Source organism: Anolis carolinensis, chromosome 1 (assembly GCF_035594765.1).
Source record: "Anolis carolinensis isolate JA03-04 chromosome 1, rAnoCar3.1.pri, whole genome shotgun sequence".
In the NCBI taxonomy this organism is placed as follows: Eukaryota; Metazoa; Chordata; class Lepidosauria; order Squamata; family Dactyloidae; genus Anolis; species Anolis carolinensis.
In genome coordinates, this window is record NC_085841.1 from 257918387 (window position 1) to 257934822 (window position 16436).

Below are 16436 nucleotides of genomic sequence, written 5' to 3' on the forward strand. Positions count from 1 at the left end.
CTAGGGCTTTTGGAAACTGGAGTCCAAACATCTGGAGGGCAACAAGTCTGACACCTCTACAGTAGAGCTATGAGTGTTATCACTGCTTGAACCAACTGCTCCATAGCCCCCAACATTTCACAGATGAAATCTGGAACATGTGTGATCAAGTTAGAAAAAATTATTAATGAAGAAGATTTTACAAGCTAAGAAATGCTACAGTAGTTTTGCCTGAGGCCTCTTCTACACTGCCCTTACATCCCAAGATAGGAGCCCCCGATAGCGCAGTGGGTTAAACACTTGTGCTGGCAGGACTGATGACTTGAAGGTTGAGTTGCTGATCTGAAGGTTGCCGGTTCGAATCCAACCCAGGGAGAGCATGGTTGAGCTCCCTCTCTCAGCTCCAGCTCCCCATGCAGGGACATGAGAGAAACTTTTCATAAAGGATGGTAAAAACATTAAAACATCCGGGTGTCCCCTGGGCAATGTCCTTGCAGACAGCCAATTCTCTCACACCAGAAGCGACTTCTGCTTCTTGGCAGGGGGTTGGACTGGATGGCCCATGAGGTCTCTTCCAACTCTACTATTCTATGATTCTATGACTTGCAGTTTCTCAAGTTGCTCCTGACATGAAAAAAAAAAAAACATCCCAGGATCTGGTCCCAGGTTATCTGCTTTGAACTGGGTTATATGAATCTCCACTGTCATATAATCAGGGATAAACTAATAATCTGGGATCAGATAATAGGATATAAGGACAGTGTAGAAGGGGCCTGAGCATCTTCTCTCTGCTGAGGCCACATCTACACTGTCATATAAAATCCAGATTATCTGCTTTGAACTGGATTATATGGCAGTGTAGACACAGGCTGGAACTGCACTGTCATATAAACCAAATTATCAAAGCAGATAATCCACATTATCTGCTTCAAACTGAATTGTATGAGTGTACATTGCCATATAATCCGATTCAATGCAGATAATCTGGATTTTATATGACAATAATAATAATAATAATAATCTTAATTTTTAACCTGCCCTCTCTCCCTGAAGGGATTCAGGATGGCTTCTAAAAGCAAAAAATGGCAAACATTCAATGCCAAGTGCAATAACAGAATAAAACATTAAAACAAACAATTACAATAAACGGATTAAACACCTTGGCTAAAACATATAGCTCAATCAGGCAGCATAAATAACACAATGGACAGATAAAATCTGTATAAAATATATAAATATAGTTCTTCTATTTGTTAGGGTAATTGTTGTCAAACATTGTCAGATGAGGTAGAATCAATGGTAAACTATTCATCTTCCTCTGCATAGGCTAATGTTCAAAAGTAGGTTTTTAGTTGTTTCCGACAGGAGAGGAGTGAAAGGGCTGTTCTAACTTCTTTAGGAAGGGATTTCCACAGGGAAGGGGCAACCACGAAGAAGGCCCCCTCTCTCACTCCCACCTGCCACGCTTGTAGAAGGGGCCTCATATATGTAATCCAGTTCAAAGATGATAATTTGGATAATTTTTCCCACTGTAAAGAAAACACATTTCTGCACAGTTCTGAAGCTGTTTTTGCACTTTGTGAAGCCTCTTAAGAACACTGAAGGGCTTTGACACATGTCACTAATGTCCTTGGTATATCTGCCTCTGTTTTCTAGGGTGTTGCAATGTCACATGAGTCTGAGGGCCCTTTTAGGTTACGGTTCTTATGCAACTGGAAATGGATGAACTTGGAAAGTTCTCCAATCTTTTTTTGTTTGAGCTTTTAAAAACCTCTTATCAGAAAGGTTTGCCTTTCTTATCAGAGTTGCATAAATGATAAGAAAAGGTCCAAGCTAGATGTATATAAGGAATCGCACCCAGCTGTGTTGCTCTACAGTTGGGACCCACATCTCATTTATTTTCATCAACGGCTGGGGAATACACAAGAAATCATGAAGTGGCTTTTGCTTCTGGGGCTGGTGGCGCTCTCCCAGTGCCTTGTGACCAAGTGAGTATTGGGCTTTCAGACTTCCTTTTTGAAAAGCAGGCTATTGCATTTTGACTTATCATGAGGTTTTCTTGGCAATATAGGTTCAGCCAGGAGTTGCCTTTGCTTTACTCGGAATCTGAGAAAATGTAACTTGCCCAAACTCATTGAATGTGTTCTCTGGTCTCCTGGAGTCTAGTCCAACTCCAAAACTTTCAACTCTCAACTTTCCTCTGTTACCTGCCCACCTTTTATCACTCTTATTTTTTTCTATGTAGAGTCCCCCTGAAGAAAACTAAATCCCTAAGACAAAACCTTAAAGAACATGGACTGCTGGAAAAATACCTGCAGAAACATCATCATAACTTGGGTTCAAAGTACTTCCCCGGCCTTGCCAATGAAAATGCTGCTGAGCCCTTGGAAAACTATATGGATGTGAGTATTGGTTGCTAGAAAAATATGCCTAAATAACAGCTAAAATGGTCTTGGATTTTTATTTTTGGTGGAGAAAAGAAAACTGATTACTGTTCCATGCTTTAAATCACTGTTCATTTAATTTAGAATGATCATCTTGGTAGGTCCATCCTCACCTGTATTCACATGCTGGCCCTACTACTGAGCAGAGTGACGCAGAGAGCCCAGTCAGCTGATTTTCAGTATGAAAAGACAGTAATTCACTAGTTATTACATTTATGAGTATTGCATTTTAGTGCCAGGGAGGAGGGGGTTGATTGTGGTGTTTCTGAACCAGCAGGTGCCAAAATAACTTGACTAGCTTCAGATAACTATCCTAATAACTAGGATAGTTATGGAAGAGGATGCTTGGATGTTTGCTTGAAGCAACAAAATGGCTTAGGCTGGTTTTGCCCATTCCTTAAACAGCTGCAGTTTGTTCACAAGTACTCACCCAATGCCACCTTTCCATGAGGCACTCCTGTCCTGACTCCAACATTCATTACCCAGAGACTCCACATAAATCTCTACTGAACCATGCTAATGGCAGCCTTGGGAACAGTACAGTGTGGGAGCACCAAGTGCTGTCTCTTTGCTGTTTCCCATCACATATAGAAAAGGTCAGAAAAGCATAAACACAGGGTGAACCTAATTTACTTGAACTTTGCTCTTAAGGCAAGAAACCTGATATATTGATATAAAGACCTGCGGGTGATAACACTCCCCCCTCTAATAGGATTAGCACTCATAGACTTGGGGAAGTTTAGCCTACATTCTTCTTTTTTTTTTTTTTTTTTAGAAAACAGAGATTTTGTGTTATTTCAAATTTCTGGAGAACATGTTTGATCACAGGTGACAGGTGGACAAAAGGAATGTGATAGATAATAATGAGGCATTCTCTTTATCATGCACCATTTCTGCCCTTGGTAGATCGAGTACATTGGCACCATCTCCATTGGTACTCCAGCCCAGCAGTTCGTAGTCCTTTTTGACACCGGCTCCTCTAACTTGTGGGTCCCTTCTGTGTACTGTTCCAGCTCAGCCTGCTGTAAGTAGCTTCCATGAAACTTTACTGTCAGAGCTGAGCAACAACTTGAGTTTTTCTTGATTACTATAGTGAACTGTCTTCTCATTGTGTATAAGGGTGGTCGTACGTAATATTAGGTATGAGTATGTGGCCACCTACATGACCTTGGACAACACCAGTTCTTCAGCTTAGAAAAGGAGATGAGCACCAATCCCCAGAGTCGGACACAACTGCACTTAATGTCAGGGCAATACCTTTACCTATATGGCCACCTAGGGAAGGGGCAGGATGGCCAGCTCTACTTTAAGGCTAAGTGGAGTTTTGTGTCACAAGGCAGATGCTGACAGTACCCCAGTGTTGGAGGAGAGTGCTTGCCCTGTGATTCCTAACCTAGACTGTTACCTTCAGGTATAGTAGAGGACGCTGTCCAATTATCATTGCTGAATAAAGTTTCAACAGTTGGCCCAGTTGTTCATGGAAGGGAAGAAATGTCACCTTGTTTTTCTTTTAAGACCTTAGGCTGCAAAATGTCTTGGAGTGATTCTGGGGGCCCTTCCACATAACCATATAATCCAGAATGTCAAGGCAGAAAACCCCACAATATCTGCTTTGAACTGGAATGTATGGCAGATAACCCAGTTCAAAGCAGATATTGTGGGCTTTTGCTATTCCAGGCTATATGGCTATGTGGAAGGGCCCTGGGTAATAGCAAAGAGAATCAGTATAGAATTACATTGAATGTATACATACATGATCCAGCTAGTTTTTGTGGGTGGGGTCTGAATTTGGAATTCTGCTAAGATGTTACATTGGCATAACTCCTAGGGCCCCTCCACACAGCCATATAACCCAGAATATCAAGGCAGAAAATCCCACAATATCTGCTTTGAAGTGGGTTATCTGAGTCCACGCTGCCATATATTCCAGTTCAAAGCAGAACATGTGGGATTTTATTCAGCTGTGTGGAAGGGGCTCTAGTTACACTGTAGTTGTATTATTTAGATGCTTGTCTAAGAAGATATCCAATTACGTAACCCTAATGATTCCCTAACTTCCTCAGGATTTTTACCTCTTTACCAGCCACCTTAAAGTCCCAAAAAGTGCCACTGGAATGGCTGGGAAGTTGGCATATATTTCTGTTGCCTCTATCTGCATAAATAGGTTCCGGGTCTTTCTATACTCCAGGCCAGAAGAGGATCTCTCAGTCTCCTTTTGTAGCAATTCCTCCACTACCCCACTCCAGAATCTTATGTACTGGCAGGCTATTTAGAGTAATAGTCGTCTGAGCACGGGCACAGTCTTGCCTCTTTTCAAATTCACAACCAGTCACACCGTCCAACCTTCACAATTAAAACTGGGACCTGTGTGGTCAAGCCACATCAAAGTGTGGGCAAGAGGACAAAAGTTATTAATGAGGAATAGCACACAAGCTAGGAGAGGATGGAGCTGTTTGCTTTTGCCTAAGCTTACTAGGAAGGGCAAGATTCTCTCTCCTCCTTTCCTCACAGAATTATCTGAGTGCAAACTATTTTGGCAATTTTAACTCAGTTTACAATAACTGATGTGAGCTGAGAACAAGGCAGGGAAGCGAGAAGAGACAGAAACTGAGGCTGGATCGACACTATCCTATATCCCAGAATCTGATCCCAGATTATCTGTTTTGAACTGGATTATATGAGCCCAAACTGCTAGATAATCTGGGATCAGATCCTGGGTTATAGGGCAGTGTAGATCCATCCTGAGTCACCTTAAAAGCAACTGAAAAAGTGTGACGATAAAAGATTAATTGGGACTGTCTTTGGAGCCTATGAACCAACTTCCATTCAACTGAGATTGAGGAATGGACTGAAAATGGTGCCTCTCTCTTCTTCCATACTGAAGACCAACAAAATGGCACTGTCTCATGGCCTAACTGATTGCCTTGCAGCAAACCACAACCGCTTCAACCCCCAGGACTCTTCCACCTATCAAGCCACCAGCCAGAGCGTCTCTGTCACATATGGCACCGGGAGCATGACTGGATTCCTGGCCTATGATACTGTCCAGGTAAACTGCAGGGGCTTACAGAATCACTAGCAGTCAATCTGGGTGGATACACAAGAGCAACATCTACCTGGAGGCATGGAAGATACAGTTCAAGGCATGAATGAATTATATAAGACAAATTTGAGTCCCTTTTAAACCTGGCAAAACCATTACAATAAATTCTAAGCCTTCCCAATGCCAAGCTGAAGTCAGCCATACTTTCTATTGTGTTAGATGCTTTATAGTCTTTTGCTTTTACAGTTATGGTCCATCAGTAAAAAGAAGGGCTTTTTGTGCCCACCCTGCATTGCCTTTGGGTGGCATTCATCTTCTGGAGCTGTAGGATTCTGCATGCCTGACTATGTCCAACATATTCATATTGCACTCAGGAGATCAAATAACCAAATCTCCTTGAAACATATAAATATTATTTCAGCTTATTTAAGATTTGAGAACACTGTTTAAACTGTGTCCTGTGAAAGATGATAATCTTTCATTTATAATTTTATATTTATAATTTATAATTTTCATTTATAATTAAAGATTATAATCTGATAATTATCAGATATTCTGCCCAATTAAAAATCAATAACAAAGTCAACATATACTACCACATCTATCTTTTCCAATGTGTTATAGAGAAGGAAACTATACATATTTGCTTACATTAACTATGATTTGTTGATAGAGCTATCAAGGATCAATCAATAGTTTACTTAATCTATGCATTCTTGAAACAAGTATCAAAACTTGCTTTCTAACACTGGTTTATTTCAGTAAATCATAGTGTACATTATCCACAGTTCCAGATATGGACATGATAAACTATGGTTAATTGAAAAGAAGAAAGTTGATGCTTCTTGTCTTCTTTTGTGATGTATGTCAGAGGGAAAGGAGGGGGGGGGGCAGGATTCAACCTTGAGTGGCTTGTGTTTGCAGCATTGGCCTATGGTTTAACATTGCATACACAGTATGTAAGTATTGTGTTAGGACTTAGAACAACCCTGTTCCTTATGTGTCCTTATGTCCTTCCATCTAGGTTGGAAGCATTGTAGTCACCAACCAGATCTTTGGTCTGAGTGAGACTGAACCTGGTAGCTTCCTTTATTATTCTCCCTTTGATGGCATCCTGGGTCTGGCTTTTCCCAGCATTGCCTCCTCTGGTGCCACCCCTGTCTTTGACAACATGATGAGTGAAGGTCTGGTGTCCCAGGATCTCTTCTCTGTCTACCTGAGCTCGTAAGTATGGCCTGCTGCCTTGGAAAGAATGTGGTCACAATACACAACTCTGGAAAATTATTTCAAGAAACTGAACAGAAAAAGAATTCATTTTAGTGACATGGAGTGTGTATTTGGTATTTGGCCATTCCTTCCACCCACTTGTAAGGGTTAAACTGCACACAACAGCATCTTTCCAATGTTTGGATGCTGACTTCATCTTTGAGCAACCTCAACAGGATTTACATACATGTAGCCAGGTGTTTTAGCCAGGTTTCGGTGAAATAGTGAGTTTGTCCAAGTAGTCCACTATTTTTCATAGCATTCCACAAAGAGAAAGTGACTCTAGCTTTGTAGCTGGGATTACAGAAATGCATACTAGCAACATGAATGCAATGCTTTAGCAATTGTGGTAATCTCTTCACTACTTTTCAATATTGCAGGCAAACTGTTCCACTATCTTTTTAATGCATTGCATAAACATGCATGTGATTATATATTCAGTTCTAAAGAATACCCCATTAAAAACTCCTTCAGGGACTGGAGACTGGGCTTGGTAATATCAGAGAACGTCTGCCAAAATATGTAGGGCTGGATGGTCAATCTGAAAATATAATTGGCACTTTACTGTATTTTCCTTTTTCAGTGATGACCAGAGTGGCAGCTTTGTCATGTTTGGTGGTGTAGATACCTCCTACTATTCTGGAAGCCTCAACTGGGTGCCTCTTTCTTCAGAGTCCTACTGGCAGATCACTCTGGACAGGTAACCACCATCATCTGACTCTAACTGAACTCCCACCAACCTCATCAACTCCCTGGTTCACCAACATAATATCAAGAAGAAAAGGGTGCAGAATGTAATGGGAGGGAGTGGCGCCTTCCACAAAAGAAGTAGATGAGGGTAATGTGTAACAAGCTCCAAGAAGAAGCTTTGGGATCCTCTAAGACAAGTGGACTTCTTGGCGCATTTCCCCTAAGTTTCCTCCATGGCACATTGTGAGCAAAAAAGTGGCAATTTCCTTTCTTTCACACTGATGTGACCCTTTTTTCTTCAGCATCACCTTGAATGGCCAATCCATCGCTTGCTCCGGTGGCTGCCAAGCTATTGTTGACACTGGTACCTCTCTGTTGGCTGGTCCTCCCAATGGCATTGCTAACATTCAGTACTACATTGGCGCCAGTCAGTCCTCCAACGGTGGGGTAAGGAAAGGGATAACCAAGGCTTTGGGAGGTACATGGGACTCATAGGCAGACTGCCACACAAACGAAAAAAAGTGGGGTTTAACCCAAACTCTGCCTTTTTGCATGTGTTTATTTAAATTATTACTACTAACTCATTCTGCATGCAAGGCAAGATTATGAAGAAAGGTAATGAAAAAATGCAAGTATGCAATGGCTCTTCATTTGTTGACTTCCTGTTAATTTTCTTTACTGTACAAAGGAATCTTTCCAATGATTGTGGAGGAATGGAATAATAACTATATATTTTTAATCCTGAGGTTTTCTGAATGATGGTAAGGGCTCATACAGGAAAATGGGAAATATATACAGTGCTTACTTTTTTGTTATTTGGAAAGCTCTCAACATCTTCCTCTAAGAACTTTGTTTTCCCTCCAAGAAATATGTTTTTAGCCAAACTACACTGAAGTTCGGCAGTGTCATTTCCACTATAGTACTAGCTAGCCATAATGGGCATGTAATTGCCACCCAAAAATGGATTCCTCTGCCCAAATATTGCTGACAATGCTTGCAAAGCATTATTGTATTTCTGACACCATCTCTTTGTGACTTGCATGGCCCCTTGTGTGCAAAAAGCTATCTATGAAAGCAAAGAACCAGAAAGAAACAACAGGTGGTGATCCCCACCCCAGTATCCCCCCACCCATCCCCATGTTCAGTGACAACTTTCTTTTTTTCAAAATGCTGCTTATTTCTTGGAGGCAAGGAAAAGACCCTTTTTGACTTTAAGGAATTTCATTCCAAACTAGAACCAGAGCCTGGAAAAGTTACAATTTTTAGATAGCAATTCCCAGAAACTCTGGGATATTTGTGTTTTGTCTAAAAATTGACCTCTTCCAAGTTCTGGAAGTTATCATTAAAAGCAAAAATGACCTTGATGTATAGTTGGGCTATCTTAAGTAGGGTACTTTGCTCCAAAACAGAAACAACAAGGAAAACTGGGGGGGGGGGGGGGTGACTATTTCCTTTAGGAATTAGCACTCTGGCTTAGGGGTAGGAGACTTTAATGAGCCCAGGGGCCAATTTTCTGTAATGGGACTTCTATGGGTTGTAGCGCTTGTCAAAAACACCAGGGAAAATTGTTAAACCTATTAACAATGGGGAATTGTTGCTAGTCCAGAAGGTTTTGAGGAGAGGCAAATGATGTGAAGGTTTTTTGAAAGCAAAAGGTGAGGTGGGATGTGGACCTCCAACACTGACCACTCCCACCACTACCCCAAGTTCCACTGTCCTAAGTTATGTTGTTCCTTAATCTTTCCTTCTGGACTGATTTCTTATCCTGAATAGACAATAAACCTTTTTCTTTGCTCCCATGTTTGTAAGTATAACCTCATGTGACTAATACTTCTTTTCTGTCTCTTCTACTCTGAACCAGTATATGATCAGCTGCAATGCCATGAACAGCCTGCCTGACATTATCTTCACCATCAATGGCATTGAATTCCCTCTGCCTGCCAGTGCCTACATTCGTCAGGTAAGAGTCCTGTTTCACCTGGGAGATTGGAAAAAAAATACTTGTTGAACTACAATTAGGAAGCCTGGGGGTTACAGTACAAAAAGTACCTTTACCAAACTTTGTGCTATCTAACTTAGGATGGCCTCAGAAATATATGTGGGAGAAGTATCATGAATTCATGAAAGGGCCAAAATAAACAATTGCTTTCAAGCATTTTAGGCACACCATAGCCCTGGTCTTTTATGAAATCAAAAATAATGTTGATAGTCTGCTTCAGCATTTCAGAGCATCCCAGGAATTCCACAATATTTCAAGAAGTGTTCATTGTCTTGGATATAAAGATTTAAGAACAAGATTTGTTTAATGTCCAAGCTTAGATCCCAGTCAGCATATAATAGCAGCAGCAGCAGCAGCAGCAGCAGCAGCAAGCGGAATAAGGAGTCTTTCCATATGCGTCTTATTTTCAATGGGTATCACTTTAGATTCACACATGACCAATATTTTAACCAAGTAGTGTAATCATATAAATTTATTATACTAGCAGGGAGCCTATGTACATCATTTCCCATCATGTCACGCAGGCATAAATAAAACATGGTTAAATGCAAGAAAGAGCCTGATGGGGAGAAAATTGGTGTTTAGTGTAAAGCACAAATGCTTGTACATCTTATTTATGGAACTGCTTTGATTTCACAGAGTCCAAATCTGACTTACTTGTATCATGTTGCATCTAAATTAGAAGTGGGAATGATGTAGTTCTCAAGATATTGTTGGACCAAGCTCCAAGCAGCTGTAACAAGCATGGCAAGAAAAACTGGCAGTTGCACATAATCTCCACTCCTGATTTATGTTATCTGGACCACTTCTTCTTAAATTGTGGTCCCCAGACCCCCTTAGCTCAATACTGGGGTCATGAGAAATATGGCAACAGTAAAAAGGTTTCTGAATGCCATCCATTGACACAAATCTGTTAGTAACAAAATACAGCTGTGCCCCCCAAAAGGAAAATCAACTCCTTTGGCAAGCCTCGTAAATGCTGGTTTATTATCAGTAAATGTTTGATTTTTATATTTGTTTTATATACCTGTATACTTGGGATCATGAAAATAGTTCTGTTAGGAAGGGGTCACAAGTAGAAAAGCTTTAAGAAGCTCTGCTCTGGACAAAATCTCTCCTGTCAGCAAAGCTACTCACATTGCATGCATAGTACACCAGATCCATCACTCATTGGGTATTGTTTTGTTTTTTTTCCCTTTTCTCCTCCCAGGGCCAAAATGGCTATTGCACCCCTGGCTTTGAAGGCATTGATATCCCTACTCAATCTGGTGAGCTCTGGATCCTTGGAGATGTCTTCATCCGTCAGTACTACTGTGTCTTTGACAGAGCAAACAACCAGGTTGGCCTGGCCCCTGTGGCGTGAATGTGACACCATCCATTGGCAAAACAACTCCCTAACAAATTTAATTTCTTGGAACTAAATTTAGTCAGCATGCCTCTTTTCACCAAACTGTAACATTACTAACAGTAGAATAAACAAATATAAAGCAATGATTTATTTGTTTTCATTCTTCATAGTCCAAATGCACAGTTGGATATCACCACTGAGAAAGCAGACATGTTTTCCTCAAACATTATTTACATTTTCTAATTCATGGGATTTTCTCATTTCCATTCTTCTCTGGATATCCTAATTATCTAGTTCAGTGGTTCTCAACCTGGGGTCCCCAGATGTTTTTGACCTCCAAATCCCAGAATTCCTAACTGGTAAACTGGCTGGGATTTCTGGGAGTTGTAGGCCAAAAACATCTGAGAACCACTGAGCTAGATGTTGGAGGGCTTAAACATGGTGAAAGTATTTTGTGAGAGATGTACAAGCTGGTGTAATTGAAATAAGTGGTTTTTTAAAGCATGTGTAACTTTGACCAAATAATATTTTAATCTAGACTCTGTTACATTATAAGAGATTCTAGCTAACTTTCTCCTGTCAGAGGAGATTGGTTCTGCCACTTTCTAAGAAATTTTGCTCCATGAACCTCTGAGAATTGATTTATTTCTGCCTGAAAAAACAATGTTTTCTCAAAAATGAGCCACATTTGTGTTTGGAATTTGCAACGAGGCAGCACTTCATATCAATCTGTACAATGCATTTTCTTTTGCAGAAATTAGTCATTTAAATTCTTCATTTTCCACAATGAGCATTAAAGATCTTCAATTCTAAAAAAAGCATTTCAGCAGAAATTCAGGTTAAATTTATTGAAATAAGCTTTAGCTTGTACAGACAAAAATCATATTCTCCCCACAAATGGAAATGTTAGCTGCAATGTAATGTCAAGCTTTTATATCAAAATATGGAAAACAAAATATACCGAAAACCACAGTATGAGAACTGGTTTGGAGATCTTGCAGCATAGCATAGCAACCCAATTAAGAATACATGTTCTTCAATTGCTGGCATAGATGAAGGAATGCACGTATTAAAAAGACATTTTAAATCAAACACCAGAGAAAAAGTCTTAATACCAGATGAGTACCATCAAATGATATCAGCGTGGCTCTTAATTATGGGGATATTGGGAATTCTGACTAGAGAATGTATTCAACAGGTCTGAGAATAGAAATCGGATAATGCCATTATTGCCTTGATACTAAGTACTTCAAGACAGCTTCAATGCACTACAGGTGTATCTATATCACTCATTTTGTCATTCCCCTTCCTTAGGGAACCCCATGAAATGCAATTCTGTAAAACAAAAGAAGTAGTACTCTTTGATAGAAGATGCTTAGCATAAACTTAAAAATACAGTCCTGAGGATGCTCTGTGGAAGTCACAACTGACATAGTACCAAGTCTTGACAGGCTGGTACAGTATACATATGCTCTCTGAGGTAGGGTGGTTATGTTATCTACTTTATAGCAATTTGAGAAATTAACCAGTGATCAGTCAGGAGGTGTGTGACATAGCACCCATACCAGTCTCTTAAAAATATGGGGTCACTTGCAAAAACATAGAAAGATTCAGCTGCTGGACCACTACATGCCAAACCCTTACTGGCTTTTATGCAAGTCTGTTGGATACTGCTTGTTTTTAATTCAGGGTCAAAATTTGCTTGTGGTGTATCTACACTGCCTTGAAGCTTGAGCTGTCACATCTTGAAATGTCAAATATAAGTCAGCAAGCACCAGCAAGATATCTATGCTAGGCATGCTATGAGATGTAACTCTGGGCAGCAGACTTCATATTTCTTGTGACCAACAAGGGCAGTACGATATAATACATAGAAAAAATATTACTGCTGTGAACAATAGTCTTTTGACCTATCACACCTGCACCCCACAGGGGCCAGGAGGCTTTCCTGGAATCTTTATGCCAATATTGGAAAAAAGAGACACTATCCTATTATGTTTGAAGGCCAAGTAGATATGACTGAGGTAAGCACACTAGGTCTCATACCCTCAGTACTAGCTGGGGTTGAACTAATGCCCTCTCTAATAAACCTGCTCTTCAAGAAGGCAGACAGTGGCTAGGGTCAGGAAGAACTAGTGGCAGGACCTGCTCAGACCACTAGTGGCAACCTTATTTGTACAGGTTCTCCGTCACCTATGAGGTTGAAGTGGTTATGCTCCTTTGTATCAAAACAAGCCTGGCTTTCCTTCCAACTTAAGGATCGGTACTATTGAGGTTATTTTCACCCCAAGGAGACGATGTAGAGATGTTCTCCTCGGTTTCCTGTTTGGTTGTGGATGAACCTGGTATCTGGGATGCATTCCCAGAAAGTTCATGAGAAGAGGCTAGGCTGGGGGTGACTGGCTGAAGAGGAGGGAGTTTCAGCTGGAAGTGACTGGGAATGGTTGACTGCTGGAAGAGGACAGCCATAGAATTCCTGAGCTTGGAGGAAGTATGAACAGCAGGGGAAGGCACAGCTGCTTCAGTGGTCTTTGCACCAAGAGAAAGGAGATCTGGATGAGTTGCAGGGAAGTCACTTGGCCTAGTGGAAGGAGAACCAATGCTTTTCAGCCTATTCAGAATGTGTATAGTGGACCTTGATTGTATCTGAGTCATTGGAGAATAGCCTAGCCAAGAAGAAAGAGGCTTGACACTTGGCGGTCTGTTGAGACGCAGCCTGCCAGGATCTTCTTGTCTTGTTGGCTGGAACTCAACATTCCCGTGTGCAGTTGGGCTCACAGATGGCACCTCCAAAGCACTTGCAAGATGAACCTCTGGACTGAGTGAAGCAGGTGCAGGGCTGGAGTAACAGTGGCTGCAATTTCTGTCCATGGAGTGACTCGGAAATACTTGTAAGGCTGCCTCTGGCTCTCTGTTTCCCAAGTAAGAGTCATTTATGGTACTCTCCAGTGACGGCACATCATCTGTTGTGAAATAACCAAGACTGGACTAAAAACTAATCTGAAATATTCCAGTGATACCTCAGTTTATGGCCTATGTACAAATCTCAATTTACAGCCAACAAAGGTGTATGTAAGCATCCTCACAGGCACACACACTACCATCTTTGGATGAATCATTCAATGAGATGAAAAGATGTATACACACCTTTTCTTACCTCTGGAGAGCTAGAGTCATGCTTCTGATCATGTTCATCATCATTCATTAATTCATTCACCCTACTTTTCTCCCAGAACTAGGACCCAAAGGGGATCACAGCTTTTAAAACCATATAGTTGAAATGTATATGCCCTAAAATGGTTTCATTTACCACACTAGACTTGACAGAAGTAAGTATTTACTATGATTAAGAGATTTAGTCTTTCACAGGGAGGTTCCTTCAGTAATAAATGCTGCAGGATTCAAGCTTGTAAATTAAGCTAATTTTTGCTTTCTAGTGAGTAATCATAAAACAAGACACAGTAAATATAAGAAGCATGATTGAAAACAACAACATGTGGTGATCAAAAATGTCTCTTTCTACTTGAAAGGGCACTTTTACTAAATACATGCTAAATATATATTTAGTTTGATTTGAGGTCTTTAGGGTGGCACAGGACTCTGCTGTTTTTAAGTACAACACAATAATCTGCTATTATAACAAACTTTGTAGCTGTATGTTAATGTACAAGTTAAACATTATCTATGTTGTGAAGGTTGCTGGAATTAAAATCAGAAAGGCCACAAGCCAAATCAGTGATGGAGATACACTCAGAAGACTGCCATTTTGAGAATTAAAGTTGCTTTTAGCAATTCTTTTGGGAGAAGGTAAACAATATGTCCCCTACCCGCCCCCTCAAAAAAAAGTACAGGGGATCCTGAAGCTTATTTGAAACACAAATCACCCCCCCTTTGCAGTTTCCAGGAAAGTCAATAGTCCCTTTTTTCCTCCATCTCCCTTTCTCCATGGGTCAAAAAAAGAGTAGTTTGGTGAATCTGAAGGGAAAGAGGGTTGCAGAAAAGCTACCCTTGGGTGTTGCAGCTGGTCCCAGGGCCACACATATCCCTTCCCTAGATCAATGTGGCTTGCATGCTTACCTCTGATTTCATTACCTTGGCAGTCTGGGCAGCAATGTATTGGGGGGTCAAAAGGCGCAGTACACACACTTGGACAAGCCCTCTTCTCACAGCTCACTTCTCCCAGCTGAGAAAAGATCAAACAACAGGGTCAGTAATAAGAAACCACAGATTTCTACTGCAGTTAACCTTGGGGTCACTTGCCTTCTTCCTCCTTATTCTCTTTCGCATTCCAGAGAAAGGGATTAAAATTGGATTGCATTGTAACTCACTGCAGCTGCCACCAGCCCTAGTTTTCTTAGCTATTGATGAGTGGGAATGGAAGCTGCAATCTAACATCTGAGGGACCATTTGCTCCCTGCTAATGCTTTAAATCAGGAGTGGAAATATTGCATCCTTCCAGATATTGTTGTACTGTAGGTATGAGTTGCAGTTCAACCACATCTGGTAGACTGTGCAATTTCTGTCATGCCTTGTTTTAAACTATGATTTAAAACAAGTTCCAAGTTTGGAGACAAAAGGAAATAATTTTAAACTTGAGAGCTTCAGATCTCTGCCTTTGGCATACAAAAGAGAAAGAATAAAAGTGGAGTTGTATGCACAAGCCTGAGGAGTCTGCTGCAGCTTCTTCATCTGTCAGGAAAGCAAATTCTCTGAACAGGCTATTATCATATGTATGGTGTGCATTGCCAAATATCTAGCTTGGTTAAAATGCCTGTTAAGTTAAGTCAGAGGTGAAACATTATTTACAACCTGGTGCACTAGTTAAAAGGCATTCATTCATTGTTTTCTAAGCTACACATGGGCTATGGACCACCTGATTGCCTTAATGGATTCAACAGGTCAACTTCATATATATATAAGGCGTATTGGTTACCGTATGATAAATCAATGGGAAAGGAGGGGAACCATCACCAGTGAGCATGAGAAGGTCATATTTGAAGGAGAGCCGGAGAGCCTTACCTGGCAGGTACAAGAAATGCAAGGTTCACCTTCTGGTACAAAGTCGTGACCATTCACCACTTTTCTCCCTTTGTAATTACAGTCTGCACAAGAAGCACAGCACAAGATGCAAGTTGAATGACAGAATAATGTATCCAGTCCCGTTTGAGAGACATGACCATACATACAAATTACAGAACCTCCTAACTTTAGCACTAAAATGCTACTAACAACATACTGGATATTGCTGCATCTAAATGCTCCACAATTTTACTTCCCAGCCAAGGTATACATGCTTTTGCAGGAGTTGCTTTTGGGGGAGTTGAGAAGACAAGGGAGCTGTACATTGTGGATTTTCAGTATTCCAATAGGTAATTACTTATAAAAAAATTCTGAAAATCCAAACTATTTGCTGACATAAATCAGAATATTCATTTTTATTCTCCTCAAAGGAAACCAACTTTGATGACACATAGCTAGATTATTGTTAAAGCACACAGGAAAAATACTTGCAAAATAAAACTGGCGACCTTTTTATTGTAGTGATTACTCTTAGGTGGGAGCATGAAGTCCCCAAGACACAAAGATTTTCATTAACATGCAGTCTGGTATCACAGCAAAGGATTCTTCCACCATATCTGCTTCATCTGTAATTGTCATTCTTTGTTC

General features: G+C 40.6%; 2 protein-coding genes across 7 annotated transcripts in view; one reads left to right on the forward strand and one right to left on the reverse strand.

Moving 5' to 3' along the window:
* The first annotated feature begins 958 nt into the window (after nucleotides 1-958).
* LOC100567277 (pepsin A) lies at nucleotides 959-10902 on the forward strand. Its single transcript, XM_003224113.4, has 9 exons — nucleotides 959-1967; nucleotides 2225-2381; nucleotides 3330-3447; nucleotides 5354-5472; nucleotides 6491-6690; nucleotides 7316-7432; nucleotides 7725-7869; nucleotides 9284-9382; nucleotides 10632-10902. The coding sequence occupies exons 1-9, from the start codon at nucleotides 1912-1914 to the stop codon at nucleotides 10782-10784; spliced, it is 1164 nt and encodes a 387-aa protein (XP_003224161.1). The 5' UTR covers nucleotides 959-1911; the 3' UTR covers nucleotides 10785-10902.
* Nucleotides 10903-16436, reverse strand: part of vwce (von Willebrand factor C and EGF domains) — a 34393-nt gene continuing 28859 nt past the window's right edge. For 5 of the 6 annotated variants that reach the window (XM_008115852.3, XM_008115851.3, XM_016995561.2 and 2 more), the window contains 3 exons: nucleotides 15789-15871; nucleotides 14847-14952; nucleotides 10903-13732 (listed from right to left, as the gene is read on the reverse strand). In XM_008115852.3, the coding sequence (XP_008114059.2) occupies nucleotides 13023-13732; nucleotides 14847-14952; nucleotides 15789-15871 (899 nt within the window). In that variant the 3' untranslated portion in view covers nucleotides 10903-13022. The remainder of the gene's footprint in view (nucleotides 13733-14846; nucleotides 14953-15788; nucleotides 15872-16436) is intronic. The other variant, XM_008115850.3, reaches the window with a different exon arrangement.

Coding starts and splice junctions, on each gene's coding strand:
- LOC100567277 (XM_003224113.4), top strand. CDS start 1,912: ATGAAGTGGCTTTTGCTTCTGGGGCTGGTGGCGCTCTCCCAGTGCCTT. Junction 2,382..3,329: donor CCTTGGAAAACTATATGGAT/GTGAGTATTGGT, acceptor TGCCCTTGGTAG/ATCGAGTACATTGGCACCAT. Junction 9,383..10,631: donor CCAGTGCCTACATTCGTCAG/GTAAGAGTCCTG, acceptor TTCTCCTCCCAG/GGCCAAAATGGCTATTGCAC.